At 50.7% G+C, this 21,370-nt stretch overlaps 1 protein-coding gene across 2 annotated transcripts in view; it reads left to right on the plus strand.

Annotated features, from left to right (window-relative positions):
• Ubx (ultrabithorax) overlaps window positions 1-21,370 on the plus strand; it is a 157,511-nt gene that overhangs the window by 59,824 nt on the left and 76,317 nt on the right. The window contains exon 2 of one of the 2 annotated variants that reach the window (XM_076367579.1): window positions 1,339-1,380. The exons of the other annotated variant lie outside the window; for it this stretch is intronic. Coding sequence (XP_076223694.1) covers window positions 1,339-1,380 — 42 coding nt within the window. The remainder of the gene's footprint in view (window positions 1-1,338; window positions 1,381-21,370) is intronic. 2 annotated transcript variants of the gene reach the window in all.

The following is a 21,370-nucleotide window of genomic DNA, read 5'->3' on the forward strand; positions in this document are numbered from 1 at the left end:
AGGCCAATTTAGATGGAATCTGTTCGATAAGTATTCCCACTTTTACGGAATGCTTCATTGTTACTTGGACAGTAACAAGAATCCGCTAATTTTCGACTGCGCTTCCCTGACAAATCCAATCTAAGGTACGCCGGAGAATCGTGCGGAAGATAATACTAGAAACCAGCACTTTGTTCGCTCTAAGGCCACCCTGTTAGTCTCTTTTCAATGAAAAAAGAAACCTCGACACGATTTACACGAGTCTATATTTCACATCCTTCCCGAATGTCGTGGCCTGCGGCCAAGTCTGTTCGTCCCGGTGTCTTACAAAGATTGATTTTCCTCGGTACGACGAAAGCAATCTTGATCGATGCGAGAGCAACGGAACACGTGGAAAAACTGTAACAGGAACACGGAAATCCTGGTACACCGGAAAGGAAGAAGGAGGTTCGGGTACGTCGGGGGAATATTTCCGCGACGGTCGGTAGGTAAATCCGCTCGCGGACCGTCATTCTCGCTTCACGGGAGATCGCATGTGTAATGAGGGGAATGAGATTAAACGCGACCGGGCGTCGTTGAAACACGGCGCGCATTTGTCGATGTCTAATAGAATATTAACGAACACAATCCGGAGCGCGCTCGGCAGGTCGGCGCGGCGCGGAAAATGCATTCAGTAGCTCATCGATCGACGTTTCATCACGGACGGCGGAATTGCCGTCGAAATGAAAAACAAGAAGGGTGATACGGGGGTTGGATCGGACACGGGGGCGTTGGTAGCAGGACGGCGCGAAGGGGCACCCGGGGGGTGGTATATCGTTAATTGTTTAATCCCGTCCGATTGCCGGGGATATTTTTAAATATGAATCCTCGAATCTAGAAATTGAACTATCCGATAGAAAATTGTGTTGTCCGATCGCGAAATATCGCCGGCCCGTCGAATGACTAAGTACGATTTGTGGCTTCATTTATGACGGTCCGCGCCGCGTTATTCTCATTCGTTCGGTTTTAAAATGTTCCGATCGATCGATCCTCGCGCGCCCCCCGGCACCCGCGCCGCGGCATTATACGCGGCCCCGGGGGGATGGCTGCTTAAACATTTCCAGGATTTACGGTGTTTCGCGCGCTCGGTGATCAGTTTTTCGACGAATAATTCAAACGCTGACGCCTCTTATTATATGTTCGCGCTCTCCTCCGCTCCGCCCGACCCCCTTCCGCTTCGAGCCCCGTCCGCACACCCCTACCGTTGTCGATCGACGACTGATTTATTCGGTTCGGTCCGTTCGAAAGCGTTCTCTCTCGCCCACCGATACCGTGGAAATAAAAAGCGGAAGCTTTATACGGATTTTTTCTTTGTCGCAGGTAAGGAAGATATTGCTAAGCCGCATTGGACATGGTTGCAAGGTGAGTTGTGCTTTCTTAAAACTTGTTTAAGAACGCTTCGCGTGTAGCGCCGCTCGGCTCGGGGGTGGTTTCTGCGGCGATGGTGTTGACGCGTTCGCTGATTAGCTTTTTGTCTTGAGAACTTGGCAATTTCTAATTTTCACGAAACACTCTGTTTTTGCCTGTATACCAGATAATTTAACACGACATTGCCTCTCTGAAATCTATCCCATCAACCTCCCGAGGATCACACATTTTAGTTAAAATATACAAAGATTCGTTACGCGATCGATCATTCGGATATTAATACGAACAGCCAATTAACTTAATAATATTCGTTTCATTCCCATCACGACACACCGAGCATCCATCAAACTGGAAACTTCCAAATTACAAAAGGATAATCGAATTTCTCATTAAAGCGCCCGATCCGTCAACGAGATTTATGAATTTGCTTTTGATTTCCCGATGTCGCGGGCGCCGTGCGCACATAACCCGCAGCAGCGCGAGCCAGCGAGCGCGTTAATTGAAACCTGTAACAAAAACCGATTGAAACCGTCCGTCCGGGTCGAGCGACACCGAGGACTCGAGTAGTCGATGAAGCCCTTGCCGCTCGTCGACACCGAGGCCCGTGGGGTGTTCGAACAGAATCCCGAAGTTTCGTGCCGAATTCGGATCGTGCGTGTCAGAGGTAGATTTATACGGGGCGAGGCGTGCCCGCGCGCAGATGCTGCGCGGGTATGCCCCTCGAGTTTCCTCGAATTTCGGTTGAGTCCTGCGGCATTCTCGGCCGACACGGGAGGCGAGCTTCCAAGAATAAAGAGTCGTGGGGTGAATTTTCATCGTAGGAGCCTCCTGCTCGGATGGTTCCTCTTTCTGCTCCCCCATCCCCCGGTGACGAACTCTTTCCCCCGCAAAGGCACGGCGAAAGAGAAGGAAAGGAGGATCGCGAGGAACAGCTGCGAGCGTCTCTTGACGACGCGACGGGAGGACACCGTGTGTTTCTCTTTTCCTCGAAAAAAGAAAGGGGGAAAAAAAGGGAGAAGGAGCAGGTTCACCGCGAAAGAACGTGTAGCGAGATCCCGTTCGGTTGGGGAGAGAATCCGGGACGAGGCAGAGCGAGCGAGAGAGGGAGGAGAGCGTAGGAGCCATGGGACGGGGACAGAGCGAGCAGTCGAGTCGGAGAAAGGGGAGGAGGGAGAAACAGAGAGAATACAGAACGATGCCTTCGAGGGTGATCAATAAATATTGGCTCTCGGGGGTGAAATTGGGGTAGCCGAGTACGGGTATGGCGACGGTGGGGCGAGAGAGAGAGGAAGAGGACAGTCGTGCTGCTGCGGTTGCCGCCCCCTTTCCTATGGCACACGACGTATGGCAGATATAACCACTTGGTATAGGCAATGGAGAATCGCTCATGGACCGTAATTCCCTCAGACTTTCTGATCGATACTCACTTTAGGCCATTCCGGGGCTACGAAAAACGCGGAAAGGGTAGCGCGAGTGCGCCTACCGCGGATTTACGAGGGAAACCGGCGAAACTGCCACCACTGCCGCCGCCGCCGCCCACCCAGGTCGGCGCTTGATAAAAATTCGATAGTGCCGCGACAGTTTCGCGCATCCACCATCCGCCATAAGTCGAATCCTATATGGAAATTCTCCGTGGAATAGATGTGCCGGCGATATCGGGGGCGAAACGTGTACCGGGGCTCGATCCGGCGAGCCCTGTGTTGTACTCCCCCGATTGCCCTGTCCCCCGGCGCGGGATTTCGTTCCGCTTGTTTCCCTTGTACGCCGCTGGACGAAATGATTCGAGGGAAACGGATTCGTTCGCGCGTTAATTGCCGGGTTAATTCGGTATCCGAAATTCCGGTTTTAAGGACGGATCGTTTCGGTCGTTCGTTACGGGACGTCGAAGGATTAAATGGCTCGGAGGGGATGATCGCGGGCTGGAGGGTCGTTCGAGCCGATGGGCTGCATGATGGGAGTGACTCTCGAGGTGTCTTGGCTTATCCGTTCGCGGCTCGTTTCGAGTCTTTCTCGCCAGATGCTTTACGCTAGATAGAGTACGTATCGTATTGGGGGGTTGTTGAGTATCGCAGAATGGAATTGCTGTGGAATGAAACTGCGTTCGTTGGAATTCATTATTTCAATGTCGGGTTAGGTACTTCCCGGCTCTGCTTACCTAACAAATCTGCATCTGCATAGCTAATAAATTGCGATGCACAGAATTACAGATAAATTGTTACGTTCGTTGAAATCATTCCGATGATACAAGGAGAACGCTGGAAACTCAAGAAAGCAGTAGTCTTCTTGGGCTAACAAGATTTGAAGCGTCCTCAAGGGCGCAGCAGGAACGGGGCGGGATTAATTCGCAACAGCGAGAGAAATTTCTCCCCGATCCCTCTCCCAATTGTCTACGCCATCTTCCGGTCTCCGCTAAATAGAAATCCTCGTACCTTGTCCGTGGAGAGGTTTCCGTGAATTCGGTTAGAATTTGGATGAGGAAACTGGATGCTTCCCGAGGCGTGAAATGGCTGCGTTAACCGCTTGCACGAGCTGAAACTCCCGCGCAAGGAAAGGGGCGGATTCTACGAGAAGCTTCTCTCTCTCTCTCTCTCTCTCTCTCTCTCTCGCTCTCTCTCCTCTCTTATGCTATTCTTTTCGAGGCATCCGGCCAGAGACAACGTTGTTTAGTAATACTATGCCTCAGACTGCACCGGAGGGTGGTAATGGAATTTATGCGTTTCGGGCTTTTCCGTTATTCTTTACGGCCACTCCGCCATGATGCTTCTGTTAATCAGAGCCGCGATCGTATCGGTCGCTCTTTTTACATTTATATTAACCTCCCTCCCTCCCTCTCTCTCTCTCTCTTTCTCTTTTCCGCGGAGAATGTTATCGTTGCCGGTCTCTTCGCCGCGGAACAACGTTATTTACAACGTCCTCGCGCGACGGGGCGAACTCGGAATCCCTTCTCCCCTTTATGACACGCTGAATAACAATGGACACCGAAAGAATCTCTCTTTCTCTTCCTGTTCCTTCCATCGGCGCGCGCCAAAAAACAACGCTCCTCGAAACACGGTTTATCGCCCCACCGCCGTACATTATATTACCCCGTTATTGACTCTTTTCCACGATCGCGCGCCGCGAAGGCGTGTCCGCGGGATAAACGCGCCGCGCGGACTTTATGCACCCCAACGAGGAAAATCCGCCCGACCGCCCACCCCACAAATTTATTAACTATAAATTGACCGGAGTGTTATCCTATTTGAAATTCCTCGGGAGTATTTCACCCGGCCGGAACGAACGGACGGATTCGCCACCCCTGAAGGCGCCCGGCAATCTTTCCTAACCCCCTCTCGTTCGCCGCCCCTTCTTTGTTTTTCGGGGAGCGGGGGAACGAGGATTTTCGGGCGTTCCGAACACGCGGATAAGCAATATCATCGTCCAGATCTCACCGAGAGGTATAAGACGGGAGTTATGCGAGCCGCTATGCGCGAGGGAATCGTAGATCAGCGGTCGGGACGTCTGCAGGGACGTGGAAGCGAACGTGAACGAAGAACCACCGCCATCATCCCACGCCAGCCCCCTTACGTTCTTCCACGACCCCACCTTTCTTCCAAACCAACCCCCGTCGGCCCTTTCGGCCGTCCTTCTCTCACCTTTCCCGATCCCTTTTCCCAGCCTCCCTCTGTCTCTGTTCATGCTCCGAGTCCACTGGTGTCGTCTTTCTCTCCCGGCGTTCGTATCTCGCTATCTTCGAGACCCAGCCCTGGGTCCTTTGTGACTGCGTGTTTGTCTTTGCGCGTTTGTACAGGTTGTTTCATAATGTATGAGCGAACGTTGAGGGCGTGCTTATGTTGATAACTGCGGGGATGGATGCTGTCGCGAGTTCATGAGAAAATTGCGGTGGGAATACTTCTCTAGTCGTTGCCGGGACGATGAGTAATTCGTGTTATGGGTACCGACTAGTTATTTCGTAGTTTTTGTCCTCTTCCGTAACAATTTCGGGAGAAAAGTGAGAGAAGCTAGATTGCTCGTTTCCCGGAATATCCTTCATTTCTCGGACGAATGGAGGTCCAACGTTTTGTCGTTCAACATGCGACTTTATTGCGACTTCAGCTTTATAGCGGCATAAATGATTCGTTTTCCATGCATTTCGGATTATGAACCACCCGATACAAGCCATTTCGTACACTTGCAAGGGATCGCCGGCGTGTCGCGCGTGTCCCCGATAGTGTCTGTATATCATCGATACGTATACCTACGTGAAATGCCAAAGCGAGCGGATAAGGCGACGGCGGGGAGGTCCAAGTACGAGTTGTACACACAATACTGGGTGTGGCATCCAGGCCGAACTATTATTTTACCCGACGGAGGTGTATTACGGTCCCGCGAGACGCTCGACCGAACTCGAACTATCTTCGACGCCGCGCCGTGCAATTATTTTTCCTCGCGCGGAATAATTGCGCGCGGAATGCCAGGGGAGCCCACCCCCGCCGGATTCTTTCCCCCGAAAGCGAATATCGTCACGGCTGTTTTATTTCGCGGCCGGGCTCGCAGCGGGCGTGTTACCGTCACCGGAATTTCGTACGAGAAGAGAGGAGAGACCCGTTTATCCGGAATAGTTAATAAGCTTAGGTAATTGGCCACGGATAAGGGCGGCGTTCCCGTTGTAACGAGAATTAAGAGCAGCGAATGAGCTGGTTCCGTCTCGTGGTAGTGGTTCCATCCTATTTTTTCGCCGGTGGAACGTGAATTAAGTCCCTTCGCTATCTTCAGTCCTCGCGTAAATTACACCAGCTCCATGGAGAGAAATGGCCGCCTCTTCTTTTCTCCCCAGCGCCCGGCACCCCGCGCCGCGCCTTTCTCTTCCTCTCTGTGTCCCGGTGACCGTCTCGTTCCCTCTTCCTACTCCTCTGCTTTATTTACATATAGATACGAAAGCCATTCAGCTGCCGGGGAAAGCACGCTTCCCCCTGTTTTTATAGGGTTTATTCATTCGGCATCGATGAAATTTGCCGCGAATTATCGCGCCGCGAGGGGATCTGCTAATTTTAATACATCCCTCATCTTTAGCGTCGACATTTACCCCCGATTGTTGCCATAAATTCTTATCTCTCTGAAAATGCTTGTACTCTTGGATTTTGCAATACACTTATAAATATTTAGAGGAATTCTGTCTCCGATCGTCCACTTTTAGTTTTCCCTTGTAATCACGCATTCATCGAATCAGAGAAATTTCATTTATAAATGGTTCTCTCAACTGTTACAAGATAATCTCCCCCTTTTACACTTCAAAACAATCTCCGACTCGTTTATGTTAACACGGAACACCTGCAAGCGTTCATTTGTAAAGATAAACATTCTCGGTAGCTGCACAGGCCGTTCGTTTCAATTACTTCGACGATTCGTTAATTTCATGCAAACGGATTACATAAAAATTTCTTATTTAACAACCTGCATGAACGCGAGTCGAACATCCTCGGCAGCTATCGCGTGACGCTAATTCGAAGCGGATCGCGGGCTCGCTCCGACGCTTCGGAAGGGTTGAGCATAACTCGAAACATATTATGAACACATACATAAACATCCCTTGGCGTTATCAGTTGTCGGACGCCGGCGCGCCGGATATTGTCGCATCCTCCGTTTTGCCTCTCCCTATTACACGCCGCGGAGCGAGACACAAACGCGCGTCCCGAACAAAACACGGGAAAACCGTACGGGGGTTGCAAACTGGAATGAAACGAGATCCTTAATGATCCGAGATTATTATCGGTGCCGCGGGAAAAATGGACGGAATGTAATTTGTTATTTTTTCACCGTGCCAATAATTGATCCCCGAGCAACCTATGATCCACGTGGTACCGACGTCACCGATTATCTTCCACCCTCGTCGAATCCGAAGCCTGAAATATAACGATTAGGTTTATAGATTTATTATAATCTCCCGTGCGCCGGTGTGTACTTAAACAAGTGTAATCTCATTGATTTTCCGTCGGAAATTGCTTTTACTCTTCACGATGTAATAGCCCCCTAATAGCGGCCATTTTTCTACGGGATAATCGGTAGACGGCCGGTGCGCTCAGCTTTCAATGGACTCTCCTATTCGCCAGATGCATCGATGAAAACACCGGAGACGTTCCGCGTGCCGACCGAACGGTACTTTCGACAAATTTTCCGCCAACAGTGACACCGATTTCACCTTAACGGTAATTCCCGTTTTTTTCTCCCCCGGCCCGTCGAAGGATGTTTTATGTCGCCTACAAAAGCTCGAAACTTTTACTTTTTTATTGCCCCGAAATTGCGCCTCGGGCCGCGCACCTTTGCCAGACGACGTAGGGGTGGGTTCTCTCGGAGAATTGTAAAAAGTCGAGAGACTCGGTGAAAGTTGCTGCGCCTCTTACCCCCCTCCCCTGATAGAACCCCCTCGCCTAGGAGGGTACTTTGTTATTTTTAGGGGAGCGAAAAAAAAGGAGAACCGGGTGACGGTTTTCGTCCGGTGAAAGTTTTTGGGACGCTGCCCACGGTGGTCCGCACACGTTTTTCTACTATTCCGGATAGGATCTTTTTTACTGGTCGAAAACCGGCCGCTTTCTAAATTTCGAACGCTCGTACGGTCAGGAGCACGCCGGCCGAGATAAAAACCTCATTTCGTGTCCAGATAAAATCCGAATATTTATCGCCTCAATTTGAAAAACACCTTCCATTCGCTTTGGCGATCAACCGTTCCCATCGTGAATCAACTGTTCTGCTTTCTTCTTTTTTTCTTTCTTTTCTCGTTCCTTTATTTCTGCCTGTTCGACGACGCTTTTTACGGTTGTACCCGACGTGTTTCGTTTGCGTTAATGCATCGCACGGATACGTTCATCGCGTGTGCCTAGGTACGTACCGTTGTCTATGATTATTCCCGCCTTCGCGGATCGCGGCCGTCCCGCCGCGTACACGCGGAAAAGTATGAAAACGGACTATTAAATTTCTTTCGTGTACACAGATATTTAAGCATGGTCACGGTAATGCCGTTTTATTACCCGTAACAACCACATCGTATAAACCAGGGAAAAGGACCGGAACTACCTGCTGCACCTTAAACTTCCTATACAATGCAAATTCGCAGCCGGCCGTCGACTTAATTTTCGAGACTTTTTTCTACGGGACGACATGCTTGGCCGACGAGTGTCCCTTGCCGGCTTGCGGAATTTTTTGGGATGTTTCTTTAGAACGCTCCGGACTCTAGGAAAATTCATGCAACGCAAGGGATGAAATATCACTGTTCCTTAACATTATTTCCTGAATTCTCGCTGAACTGCATTATTCACGAAAAGAGATTACAAATTTAAAAATCCTTATAGCACATTAATCTCTAATGAGATGTAGACGACATCCTTTGAAATTAACTAATGAGACAACCTACATAAACAACAAACCTATTTTATTTCAATATTTCACATATCGACGCGTTACAAAGCCTAATATTACACCTACACAAATCTTGATAATTTTCCTGTATCAAAGAGTCACCTCTCGGATCAACGCATCTAAAATACACGAGCAAAGTGCTTCTCATCAACCGTTCGAACCATGAACGCGCCTATTAAATAAAGAAATCGTTGTTTATTCTTCCCCGCGACTCTATTGTGCCGCGAGACAAAAGAGGTTTACACCGGCGGGGTAAACAATGAGAACGGATCGTTGTCTTGGTATTTCTCGGCCGTCTCCTAATTGAATTTCGTCACCAATTAAACGCGCCTGGTGGAATGCGGTTCGAAATGAACGCGGAGGCCATCCCCGCGGAATCAAGTAGAAGGATATTGCGCCGGACGAGTGCTCGCGCGAAGGGTGTCGAAGGGTGGCCGCGTGGGGCTCGGAAAGAGTTAAATCGAGGCCGGCGCGGGGGCGGCTGGCGACGAGCAAATAATCGAGTTTAATTGCAAAACCGTCGGCATGATTTAATTACGCGGCGCCGCGCAGTTAGATATATATTATGTACCGCCCCTCCACTGCCGCGTACACACCCCCCCGCGTCCCTCCCAACCCCGGCAGATACGTAATAATAAGTGAAGTCACGCGGCGCGCGCGGCCGTATATTCGTTCGAGTATCGAGTGAAGATCACGGCGACCACGAGAATCGAACGCCGCTGTTTCCACGTTTTTTTTTTTGTTTTGTTTCGTTCTCTCCCAAAAGGGTTCACGCGCGCGTGTGTTTTTTTTTTTTTTATTAATCGTTTACCGGCGAATCGAGCGAATGCATCATCCCCCCGCGAATGACGTTTACATATTTTACGAACACCGGGATCGAAACGTGAAATATTCACTGCGCGCTTGAGGATGATTTATCCCGGCGAACTTTTATTACCCCCCTCCGCGCACGTGGCGGGGCGATGGCTGAGTTACCGCTGTTCTTTTCGAAAAGTCGTTTACTCGAAACTTCGTGTAAGCTATCCTCGACCTGTTGTTCAACTTTCGGCGGAAGCGGGCGGTGAATTTGGTGCTCCGGAACTTCGTAGACTTTGTAGATTTTCTTTCGGAAATGCTGTAGAATTTTTTGCCGCGCGATTCTGGAGACTTTCGTGTCGCGGACGCGGGAAGAACTCTCTTGAATAGCTAAACACGCGGAAGCCGCATACTGTCATCGTCTACACGACTCGAACTCGAATTTACATCTTTCGATAGCTTCTAGAAGAAGCTCGCCGATATCTTTACTAGCCGAACATCGTCGATATCTTCCGATTTCATTGAAACTTTCCCCCTGTTCCACGATCACGAATAATACCGCGGAAATTAAACAATCATCCAACCCCATGGGCAGCTCGTCGTATACGAGGGATGAAGGAACCGAGCGTCCATGCCGCGCGAGAAACTTCGATATCGGTGGATGCGAAGTGTACACCCGAGGCAATTAATTCCGCAGCCGAGCACGCGCACTTGAACTCGTTAACGATTCCGCGTTTTTCGGCGCGGGCTGGATTATCTGATGTAACAAGGGGTTGCGGAGGAAGGTGGAGAAACGTCCGCGAGGAAGGAGGAACTGCATTTTTGCATTCCCACGCGGGTTTTTGCGCGCACCTCCGGCCCGGCCACGGCCGTGCGCGCCCGGATCTGCATAAACGTGTGCAACGTGGAAGCGCTCGGCCCCGAAGAATATCGCGGGAGATCACGAAAGAGGGAACGCCCGGAGTTTCGTCGAGTGGTGGGCTCGTTTGCACCGGTGCATTCGAAACCCGGCCGTATCACGCGGCCGCGCCGCGCTCCTTCCCCTTTCTGCCCGGCCCCTCTCTCTGCTCCCCATTGCCGGGCAGGCCGACCCGTTTCAACCCTTCTTCCAAGAGGCGGCCTTATCTCTGGTTGGTTTTTGTCCGACTGCAGTAGCATGGCAACACGCGATGCAACGTTTCGCGCGAGACCAACCTGCGACAGGAGATTTCCGGCTGATATCGTTAGCCCGTAGCACGCGAGCACGCCGAATCCCCTTTTCCAGACCTGAACCGAGATTGATGGCGCCCGCATCCACACGGGGCCCTCCGATTCGATTTTATGAGCTGTTGACGACACCTCCTGCTCGGGGACACGGCCCGGTTAAATAGGGCCGAGCTGTCTTGTATCGACACGCGATCCTTCCAGAAGTCTTCATTTTTGTCCGGACAGCTGGTATTCCTGTTTCGGGTTTGGGAGGATGGTAGTCTTCAGAGAGAGAATATTCGCGAAAGTTGTCGATTAGGGGACGAAATCGAGGTGAACGGTTTTCGATTTGGTGTCGGTTCCCGGAATCCCGTCCGCTTCGAAGGTTTTAGAACAGTGTTGAAAGATAAGGAAGACGTTTAATTGCGTATGCTTATATTGTATTTCACTTGGGCAGGCTTTGAATCCTACCGGAGATCTTATTATCGCTGTGTTGATGATAATGAGGGGTATGAACCAATTTCTCACAACACGCTTCGCCTCCTAACACCTGCAGAAACTTCCAGCGGCGAGACCGTTTCGAAGATTAACACGGTTATTAATTGCAACGAAGTAACCCAAATGTGTTACCTTTTTTTCGCTTTAATCAACGGAAGACTATCTCGCGTATTCCCGACACTTGGCCGAGTTGTTCAATTCCAGGCGGAGCCGAGATCCGTCCGGATTACAGCAACAAGAAAACGTAATTAACTTCGGGCAACGCTTACTGGACGTCATGGTTTCTGATATCTCAAGCAAGTCAGTGACGCGCGGGTAGATTGTATCGCGCGGCGCCCGGTGAAATATTGAAAAAACACTTAACGTCGCGCTGCGGCGGCCATTGTGCCGTCCTCCCGGATCGAGCCGGCGTGAAACGATACCATCGGCAGAGTTACGCGATATATGTCCCATCTGATGCTTAAATACCCTGGATATGTATTTATGGTAATTTTATTATTATAAGCCGGCCTCGGAAGGAGCCCGCGTAAAAATTAACGAGCGCTGAATATGGTATAAATATCGCCTACCCCTAAAAAACGAGGAGGACGAAGGTGTCCGTAATGGCCGAGAAGTATCCCGAGCAACCTCGCGCCGCGTCGCCGTGAGTTTATACGCGAATTAATCGCGGAATGATCGATCGTTCGGGATCCGTCGCGGCCGCGGTCGGCGCCGATTCAGAATTCCGGGCGCAGATTAGATTGCGTAATCATCAGCTCCGCGCGCATAACTCGGCCCGATAGCGCGGCACGGTTCTTGCGCGCGGACGCTTTTGCACATCATTCCCGGACTCGCGGCGCGACCGTAACAACGTGCTCCGCAGCCTGGCAAAACACGCCGTAAAATAACACCGGAGAATTATCATCAGCGGTTGAACAATGGGGTAACAAACGGACGGCTTGAGTTACGCGGCTACGCGACGGGGTGGGCGGGGGTCTCTCCTTTGAATGCGAGCGCGTTGAAATAATAGGAAAACGCGAGGGGCGAGCGACAAAGTTGAAGATGCCCGTGGATTTCGCATCAACTCCCTTGAAATACTGTTATCTAAACGCCGGTAGACGTTGCTAGTTATCAACGACCTCTAATGGATCTGTCGCTAGACGATGAATGGAGCCGCGAAGAGGGAGCGATGAGACCGAGAGAAGCCTAGTAAAACGAATCAAGAGGAGTCTGGGGTGTCGGTGAAAGGGTCACTGGCTTGGTAGTCGAAATATATTGCTACTTTGCTCTGACAGTGCTCAACGGTACATTGTTGTCTTGGCTTCCTTGTTTCTCCGAGTTACATTTCGATGTTACTTTCGTCTGATACTTCCTTATAGCGCTCTTTAAGTTATCAGGTTATGATAATCGGGTTTGATGGCAGCATTTCATAGTGAATCTTTCTCTACTTCTCAAACTAGTGATTTGACAGTATCCGACTAATATTATGGAAATTAGAGTTCATCGCAAGAAAATTGGACTACATATTCGTCAACAAATAACGAAACCAGAAGATCAACAGCGTCACCTGTCACAAATCAAACGAAGCCCCGATTATCCCGTAAATCTCGCTGCACGTCGATCAACGGCGGTCTTGAAAAATCCCTGACGAATCGCAACAACGGTATCAAACATGAAATAGGTCCTCAGCGGTTCCCACCGAAAATCCCATAATGTATCGGGTTTTTCATTTAGGCGACGGTAATCACCGTCCTTTCGGTAGCCGAGCCGTTATTCCGATCCTCTTCCCCCGCCGTCTCCCTCTCGCTTTTTTTTTTATAACGGCCGCGCGTAAATCGGCGGTAACGGCGATAAACCTGTGAAGCTGTGAACGTCCAACATTTGTTATTGCTCTCGCGTGTGAAGTTTGATATCCTCGTGTGCACACGCACATATTAATCCCTCCCGTGTAAGCATATGTATGCGCGTAGAATGCAAAGGACGATGTTGCCGGCGCTGGGTGGTGGTTTGGTGGATCGCGCGCGCCGGGGGATGGGTCTCTGTGTTGGGGGTGCGCGAGGAGCGAAAGAGAACGGAGAGCAAAAGAGGAGGATGGAGAGGGAGAGGAAGCGAGAGGATCCTCGATATACCGGTGCAAAGAGCGACGAAGACCGGGCTAGAGAGTAGAAGGGTTGGTGGCCGCGGGACGGAGCGGGGGGTGGGGCGTGCGCGCCTGCACCTCATAAACTTAAACCCTAATTAACCGGCGCTACGGCTACTGTTGCGCCCTACGTGCGTATGCTTCTCGTTCGTACACACGAACGCACTTTGTCGCTTTTCCCTCTCGCGCGCGTACGCCACCACCCCCCCGGCCGTCTCTCGCTTTCGTTCGTTCGCTCGCTCGCTCGCCGAGCCGAGCGGAGCCGCGCCGCGCCGGTATTCTCTAGCGAGAGACGCGATGTTTATTGGCCGACTTCGCGTAAATTAGCCTCTCCCCTCCGTGCCGCCGCGGAAAACCATCCGGCGGTGTTTCGTTTCGCCGACCGGAGACGAGGAGCAGACAGCTTCTTGGGATTCCGAGTGTGTCGCGGACGCGTCGAAGAAAAGGAGGAGGAGGCTCTCTTATCCGCGCACCTCGCGGTCGCGCCGCGGATCGGGAAAAAACAGGATCTTGATGGCGACTCGGTGATTTGCTGCCGCGGACGCCAGCTTCTCGGAATCTCCCCGCCGATGGGAGGATCGGTTTGATGCGGTGAGTCTCCGGGTCCCGCCGAGCGAAAAAGTCCTGACGTCCCCCGATTAGCGCCTCGGAACGCGGCTTCGCGGAATCCGGCGGCCGGAATTATTTCCCGGAGCCCGCGAAGATTGAGGTATAAAGTAGTCATGAGCGACGAGGTCCACCGAAGAACGGTCCTCGAAGAAGAAAGAAGGGAGCAGAGGAGACTCGGTCGGAGGGAAACTCGGTGCCTTGCCTCGGGAATATCTTCGGAGGGGTTGGCGAGTTACGCCCGGCTGTCGGGGAGAGAAAGCGAGACGAATCGGCGGCGAGGAAATACGCGCGATCCTTATTTCGGCCACCGTGGAACTCATTGAGAGTTATACCGGCTCGGCTAGCAAGTAATTTTTGCCCGTTTTCGTAAAAGCGCGAGGGTAATTGCGAAAGTTTCGTTTCGCGAACTTCTGATACGAGTTATTAAGCAACTTCGAACGATTTATACGCTCGTAGCTTTTTTTCCCTTGTGTTTCTCTCGTTATTCCTTTTTTTTTCTCTCCTCTTTTTGTTTTTGTAGTTTCGAGTCATGGCTATATAAAGGCGAGCGTTATATTATTTTCGGGTTCTCCGAGTCAAGAGGAGAGAGAGAGAGAAAAAAAAACGTTGTTTCTAGATGATGACTTATTTTCAACATGTGGCGCTACTTGGGACCCACTCGCCTCTTCCTCTCGGGGCGAGAGTACGTCTGTTGCTCGGTATCGTTTCCGCGGGATTTATTTATGATTCCAGGCACGTCTGCTTGCCACCGTGTTGTTTTTAACGCGGATTCACGAAACTTACGAAAAGAGTACACGGATATTAATACTGGATCGAAACGCACGCGCGCCATTTTGAGCGAGGGCAGACTCATTCCCGGAGTGCTCGTATTTTACGCTAAGTTGCGTTTTAATCATCGAAATTTCCGCAGACGATAGAAACGTCCGCGGTATTATTCGCGAGCGATTGTGTGCAGCGCGCGCAACATTTATCGCTGATCGTTCGCGTTTCATGCGCCGTTACCACGTTTTCGTTGCTGCGCTTTTTCCCGAACCGACGAACGCCGCGTTTATCAAGCTTTTTATAAACACTTCATAAACGTTCACGGTTTACCGCGCAGCCGCGCGCGCGTGTCCGTGCCCGTACGCGTCGGATCGCGGTGAACCGTCTTCGAAACGACGAATCCGTTGACCACGAAAAACCGCATAATTCCGAAGCGGTCCGAGACGCCCGCCGACACGCTTCTGACGGGCAGCATCGAGAGCCCAGTAGTTGCGGTCGTGTCCTGTCGATGCCATTATGGCCGCCGACACAGTCGATAGCTTTCGTCATTCTTTCGAATCGTCGATAGAATGCACCGCGAACTTGATTGAGTAATAAGTGACTTATATGTTAATAACGTTCGTCCCTCTAGGACTAACTTAAGATTAGGAATTTTCACTTTCTCGCAATCTATAGAATTATTTGGCTAGCTTGACAAGTACCAAAAGTGCGCTATAATTTTGTCAAAACCGCTAGATCGGTAATACTATCAATGCATTTCAATTATCACCGAGAAACTAGGAATTCTTAAAAGGTGTACGCATGGTACATATAATAGGATCAAAGTACTCAAAGAATGATCAGTGTTAAGCTTATCAACGCTAGCAACTTTCGCTACCACAAGCATTCATTCCTAAGAAAACAGGTACGGCCTATAATTCCATCAATATTCGTTCCTGTAAACTAACTACCACAAGTAACGAAAAGACAAAACAAACAAAGGAACATAGACGAAGTCAACCCACTACCTACAAGTAATTGCAGGTGTCCAACGGACCCACAGAATCTCCATACAAAGAAACAATCAAGCCGAACTCTACAACACATTCTACCAAGACACCAGGTATTCGAGCATCCATACAAATTAAGAAACCTCTCGGATCCCGGTGGAGCCCTTCGAAAATCCTGGGTACACTATCCGACCCGGCATAATGTCCTTCGACCTTTCACCGTCGTATACTAATTATTACTACAATAAATACAGGGTCGGCCGTATTAAATCCAGGTCTGGCTCCCGGTCACATCGCAGGATACACATGCACACACTGAACGGACGCAAGCGTGCGCGCGCGCGCGCTGCCTCTCGCTCTCTCTGCCATGTCGGGACGTACCTATACGTGTACAGTAGAGGAAAGCTAGGGCTTTCGCGTCCACGTGGCCTTCTGCCCGCCAGGAATTTTCATTCCCAGTCCGTGTAACACTCGACGTTAGTATACGCGCACTTTGAGCCCTGTCCGTCGTCGAGATCGATCATGAGATCCAGATAACGAGCAGGAAAAATGTAAATAGTCTAAATACGCGACCGTGGGTGTGTATCCGAGGCGATCGCCCCGACGGCGTCCGACCTGCGCAGAGCATAGCCCGAACTCGGTTCGTCCGACCAATATGGCGCCGCCTGGGCCGAGGATCCGGCGGAATCGTACGGGCGAGAGAGAGAGGACGACAGCGGTTCGGAGAAACATGGGAGTCCCCGTGGTCGCGCGAGAGACGCGCGATGCCAGCGGGAAAAACCGGTCGATGGTAGAACGAGCGAGCGCGTCGCGGCGTGGCGCGACGGTCGTGCGCGCTCCCGTGACCGCTGCGACCAATCGGCTGGGGCGAGAGATCAACATGGCCGTCGTGCCGCCGCGGTTCGCTTTTCTACAACGCGGATTTCGGTGTCCGTCGGTTTCGACGTCGCGTTTTTTTTCCGCCCCGGGTGCCGTTTGAACGATCTGTCGTGTCGTCGCACGGCGCCAACGCGATGACGCCGTGGATTGGACGCCGACACCGGTACGTAAACCAAGCCGGCGAACAACCGTGTCCTCTTTTCCCCGTGCGTACCAGACCGAAGCTGCATCTCCCTGCACGGAGCCATCTTAGGACTGCTCGGCACACGTGTGTGCTCGTGTCACGCTTGTATATACATGTATACATTATATAGGGTGTTTCTGAACGGTCGCTCGAAACTTTTTCGGTATTCCGTTGCTTTTCCAACGAATCTCCTATGGGTTCAAGTGAGTTTTTCGAGGATAGAGTCGGGCGAGAGAGAGACAGAGAGAGAGAGAGCTGGCTAGCTGTTGCCGTCGTGACTCTGTTTACGTTCGGCTTGGAATTCATGCGCATGACGAGATGAGGATTCGTTGTTTTAGGGTATCGTTGCGTAAGGGTTGATTGGATTCGAGGATTGATTTCGTTTATTGAGTTCCTGCGAATGTTTTAGCGGTACTGCTGAATGATCTTGTAGTTGGGACGTGTGAGTTGACTGCCGCAGTGTTTGGCTACTGTTTGGATGTGCTGTGTTAAGATTAAAATGTGCTGTGGAACTTAGATTGAGTAGCAATCGATTTGCTTTTATGGGTTTAAGAGACTCCAGGAGCACTTGGAAGTCTCTCAATTAAAAATGGAGACTGCGGGTCCATATTCGAAGATACCATGAAATGCTTTTAAGTATTTCGCCACTATCATACCGGAGAACATACTCTGATGCCTTAGAAATTCCTGTTACGCCACTATTTGTAACTATACCGGAAAACACTATATTCTAAAGATGCAACGAAGCATCTGTCCTTAAGCTACTTTCTTAATCGTATCGGTAACACGCGACACAATTCAACAAAGTATTTAAAAGTTGAATACCTTTCGAAATCGTATAGTAACGTATAAGGAAATGCAGAATTGAGTGGAATTCGAGTTTAATATGTCCCTTCCACGATTCACAACTGGAGCATACGCATCCCGTAGCTCATTTCCACTATTAACGCGTTCAGTTCACCAATACAGTTTTGACCAACCAGTTGAGCACACCCAGCCCGCGCACGTGCATCTCGTTGTCAGAAATTACTTGACCGTGACACTTCAGCTTACGTTTCCTGTGTTCATTAGCGGAGGCAACCCGTAATTCTCCCGTTTGACCGCGAACGATACTTCGGGTATCAGTTTACAAAACGCGAAGCACTCTTCCGTCGCCGTATATTTCATCCCTCCCGTATCGCGGCACTTCACGTAGCAACCGCTATTACGGCCCCGTACCATGAATCCTCGGTACGACTTGTTTCCGCAAATTATTATTTAAATTACATGCTCGTCGCGCTTCCCGAGTGCCCGCGAGACTTAATTGCCCCATCGTGCTCGTTCAGATTTCACGCGGATATATCGGTCGCGCGTCAAACATCGACGGCCGTAAGAATTCCTCATCAATTCCTCCAATTACCCGATTGAAGCATCGCGTCGTTGCCGCGCCATATCCGCAAGTTTCTCATTAAAATTCACCGTGGACAAATTAAAATGCGCGCGCCGATTCGATCTGGTTTTCGCCGTTAAAGGCGAACGCGAACGATAATTGCGACACTACGGTTAATGATCGTGACCAAGGAATCTCTCGAAAAATGGCCTCGCGATAAATTATCTCCGGCGGAAACCGGTGTTGCTCCGATTGAGGTTCCGACTATCGCTCCTCTCCCTTCTTCCCTGCCCCGGCCGACTGTGCGGCCGTAATCATTAGACGGACTCGCGTGACTCGGAACGATGCACTTAAGGCAAAAAAGCTAATCATAATCGAACCGTTTGTCCGTTCGCATTATTCGCCGATGACATTTTCGCCGGGGCTCTCGCATAATTCGCCGGCCCCCATTAAGCAAGCCTGTATTGGATAATCGCGCGTTACGAAACGCGCCTTTCGGCCGGAGTAATTTCAACATTTCATATCCAAGGCTGCCACGCTGCGGCCCTTTTCTTTTCCTTCTCTTTTTTTAAATAACCCGCGGAGCACATCGGGCGCAAAGATTCGGGCCGCTGCAATATTTATCAAGATAATTGCCCGGCGTTCATGGACGGTCTCGCTAAATGTACCGCAAATTTTACGACGACGTTCCTTTAATTGGTCAATCGGCTTCCCGGCTCGAATTATTCATTACCGAAACCGTTCGTGCGCCGCCATGTTTAAAAACCACATCTTCATCGCGCAACGCGATCCTCGATCGCTCGTATTTCTAACGAAACTCGCCGCGAACCGTACCGACGACCACGATCGAATGCCAAAACGGAAATTCGCATTCATCAGCGATTCGGTGTAGCCCAAAAACGCCTCCTAATGGCTGCCGTCGGCCGCTGATTGAGTTGCATGGCCGCGGGAACGCCGTCCTCGATACTCCCATTCATCGTTCGAATGTGTTATTACCATCTCGTTGAACAAAGATTACTCCGGGGCCGCTTTCATTACGGCCGGTCGGCCGACGGATTGAAAAGAAACGAAAAAGCTCAGAGGTCGGCCGGAGAGGAGCCGCGATAATTGCGGGGGAGAATATTATTTTCGTCGTCGGGTGACTCCGGGGTCGTTTCACAAACGGACGGGCCGCCTTCGTAGGCTACTAATCTGCGGGCATGTGTCGGTGGGGGCCGCGCGGGGCGAAAAAATGAGCGAGAACGCGAGATATTGCGAATTCCGCGCGATAATGTACGAGCTTATCGGGCCGGTGACATGTACGCGCTGATAAATAATTAACTGCCGGGTAAAACCTCGTAAAGTAACGTAATCGTGCGCGCCAACGTTGATCGCGCTCGCTCGCTCGCTCGCTCGTTCGGACGCATACGCTTTTACGCCCGACCGACTTCGTCGGATTGCTTTGACGCGCGAGCGCGGGTTAATGCGACTTCCCCACCCCTCCCGCCCCGTTCGGCCCGACCCGGTCTCGCTCGCTTAATTAGCCGTCGCTCGCAAATAAAGCAATCGGAGGGAACGATCGTTCCCGTATGTTCCCATAATCTTGAGGCATTAAAATAACTGTCCGGCCGGAATCAATTAACAGGGCGGGGGGACGAAGAGGCTGGGTAACGATCATTGTCCCGCTAATAAACGGAAGGCCCCCCCCCGATATGACCACCACTTTCCCCTTATCTTTATTCCGTAATCGGATTTTTGCTCGCGTGCGTGCGAGCACGCGCGTCCTGGTAGCCGCCGCGACGAAACCCAACGCTCGTCTTCCGGCTACCTGGCAACGGGAACGCTTTATTGGCGAATCGTCCTGCAAGAAATCGTAACGACCGCATCGAATTACGGTTGCGGGGCGCAACGTCGCTGCGTTTTTCGCGCGATCAGACCGCGGAGAGATACGTTTATCGGCGGAGAGATACAATACGCACGGAATTACGTCGAAAGTACTTCCTTCGATGGTGTTTGAAGTCGACGGGTCTTCAACGGAAGCGAAGTTAACCAGAACTGTCATTCTGCGGTTTAAGGGATCTTTTCCATTACTGCTATCGCGAGAATCACTTTGCTTTATCATTTCCCTTCGAAGCGCATCCTGTGTTCAGTGTAGATGTATATTCGATATCGAACTTCAGTACTCTTAATCTTCACTCGGAGAGAATTAATTAATATTTACGAGTAAGTTCTCCGCTTAGCAGATCCGCCGTGGAGCGATTATAACGGGGTAAACTATCAATCGTAGCTAATGACGTCGCCGCTCTCCTTTCAAAACACAGAAGTACCGATTCTCAATTTTATCGATGAACCGTCATTGAATAATTGAACTCGGAAGGCTTCGACGATCGGAATCTCGGTTCCGAGGGGAACGTTGAATCATTATCGAGGAATCGAGCGCTTAACAAGAACGGCGGACCGCGCAGACTCGGCAACCGGCTACTAATTTCGCGAATCCTCATTGAAATTCCGTGCGTTCGGGGCGGTACATCGTTCGCCGAGGTCGGAAACTCGATGAACGTCCGAACCCTGGGGAACGAGTCCATCGTTCGTGTCGGCGCGCGTCGCGTTCCTGTGACTTGGACGGCCGTGGCGCGGCGCGGCGACGGTGCGAGCATTAATTCTCGCGTAATTCCATGATCGATGGCCGTAACGGAACTGAGAAAGCAGCGGACGGTGTTTAGTCGTCGCGACTTTTTCTCTTGTTTGCGTCTGGCGTGCGTCTCGCCGTGTTCACGTCGCCGGGGAGAGCGAAAAAGAGAGAGACCTGTTCTACATTTAGCGTCTTTCATAAGTGAGTAATCGGGGCTACAGACTTTCAATGGAGTGCCTGTGGCTGTGGATTATGCTTCTACCGCCGTAGACGTTGCTTAGAGTCATTAGCTCCTGTGAAGTCAGATTTCTAATCTCTTAACTGGGAAACATTGAGTTAACCTGTCGTTAATATTCGATGTTATCTTTTACATAGCAGTTTCCTCGCATCATTAAGTGACAATGTCTATGTATCCGTGAAATAGACGATATTTATGTCCGCTACTATAAAACTAGTGTTACATTCATTTCATTCGTCTCGAAAATAGACCCTTATCATGCTAATTACCATGTTAAGCTTTTCGCGTGTCGTAGGTTTCAACAATATCTAATTCCGCCAATGTGTCACTCCGAGAATTAACTTCTAACTCGAAGCT

The sequence above is a fragment of the Nomia melanderi genome, chromosome 5, assembly GCF_051020985.1.
Source record: "Nomia melanderi isolate GNS246 chromosome 5, iyNomMela1, whole genome shotgun sequence".
NCBI lineage: Eukaryota > Metazoa > Arthropoda > Insecta > Hymenoptera > Halictidae > Nomia > Nomia melanderi.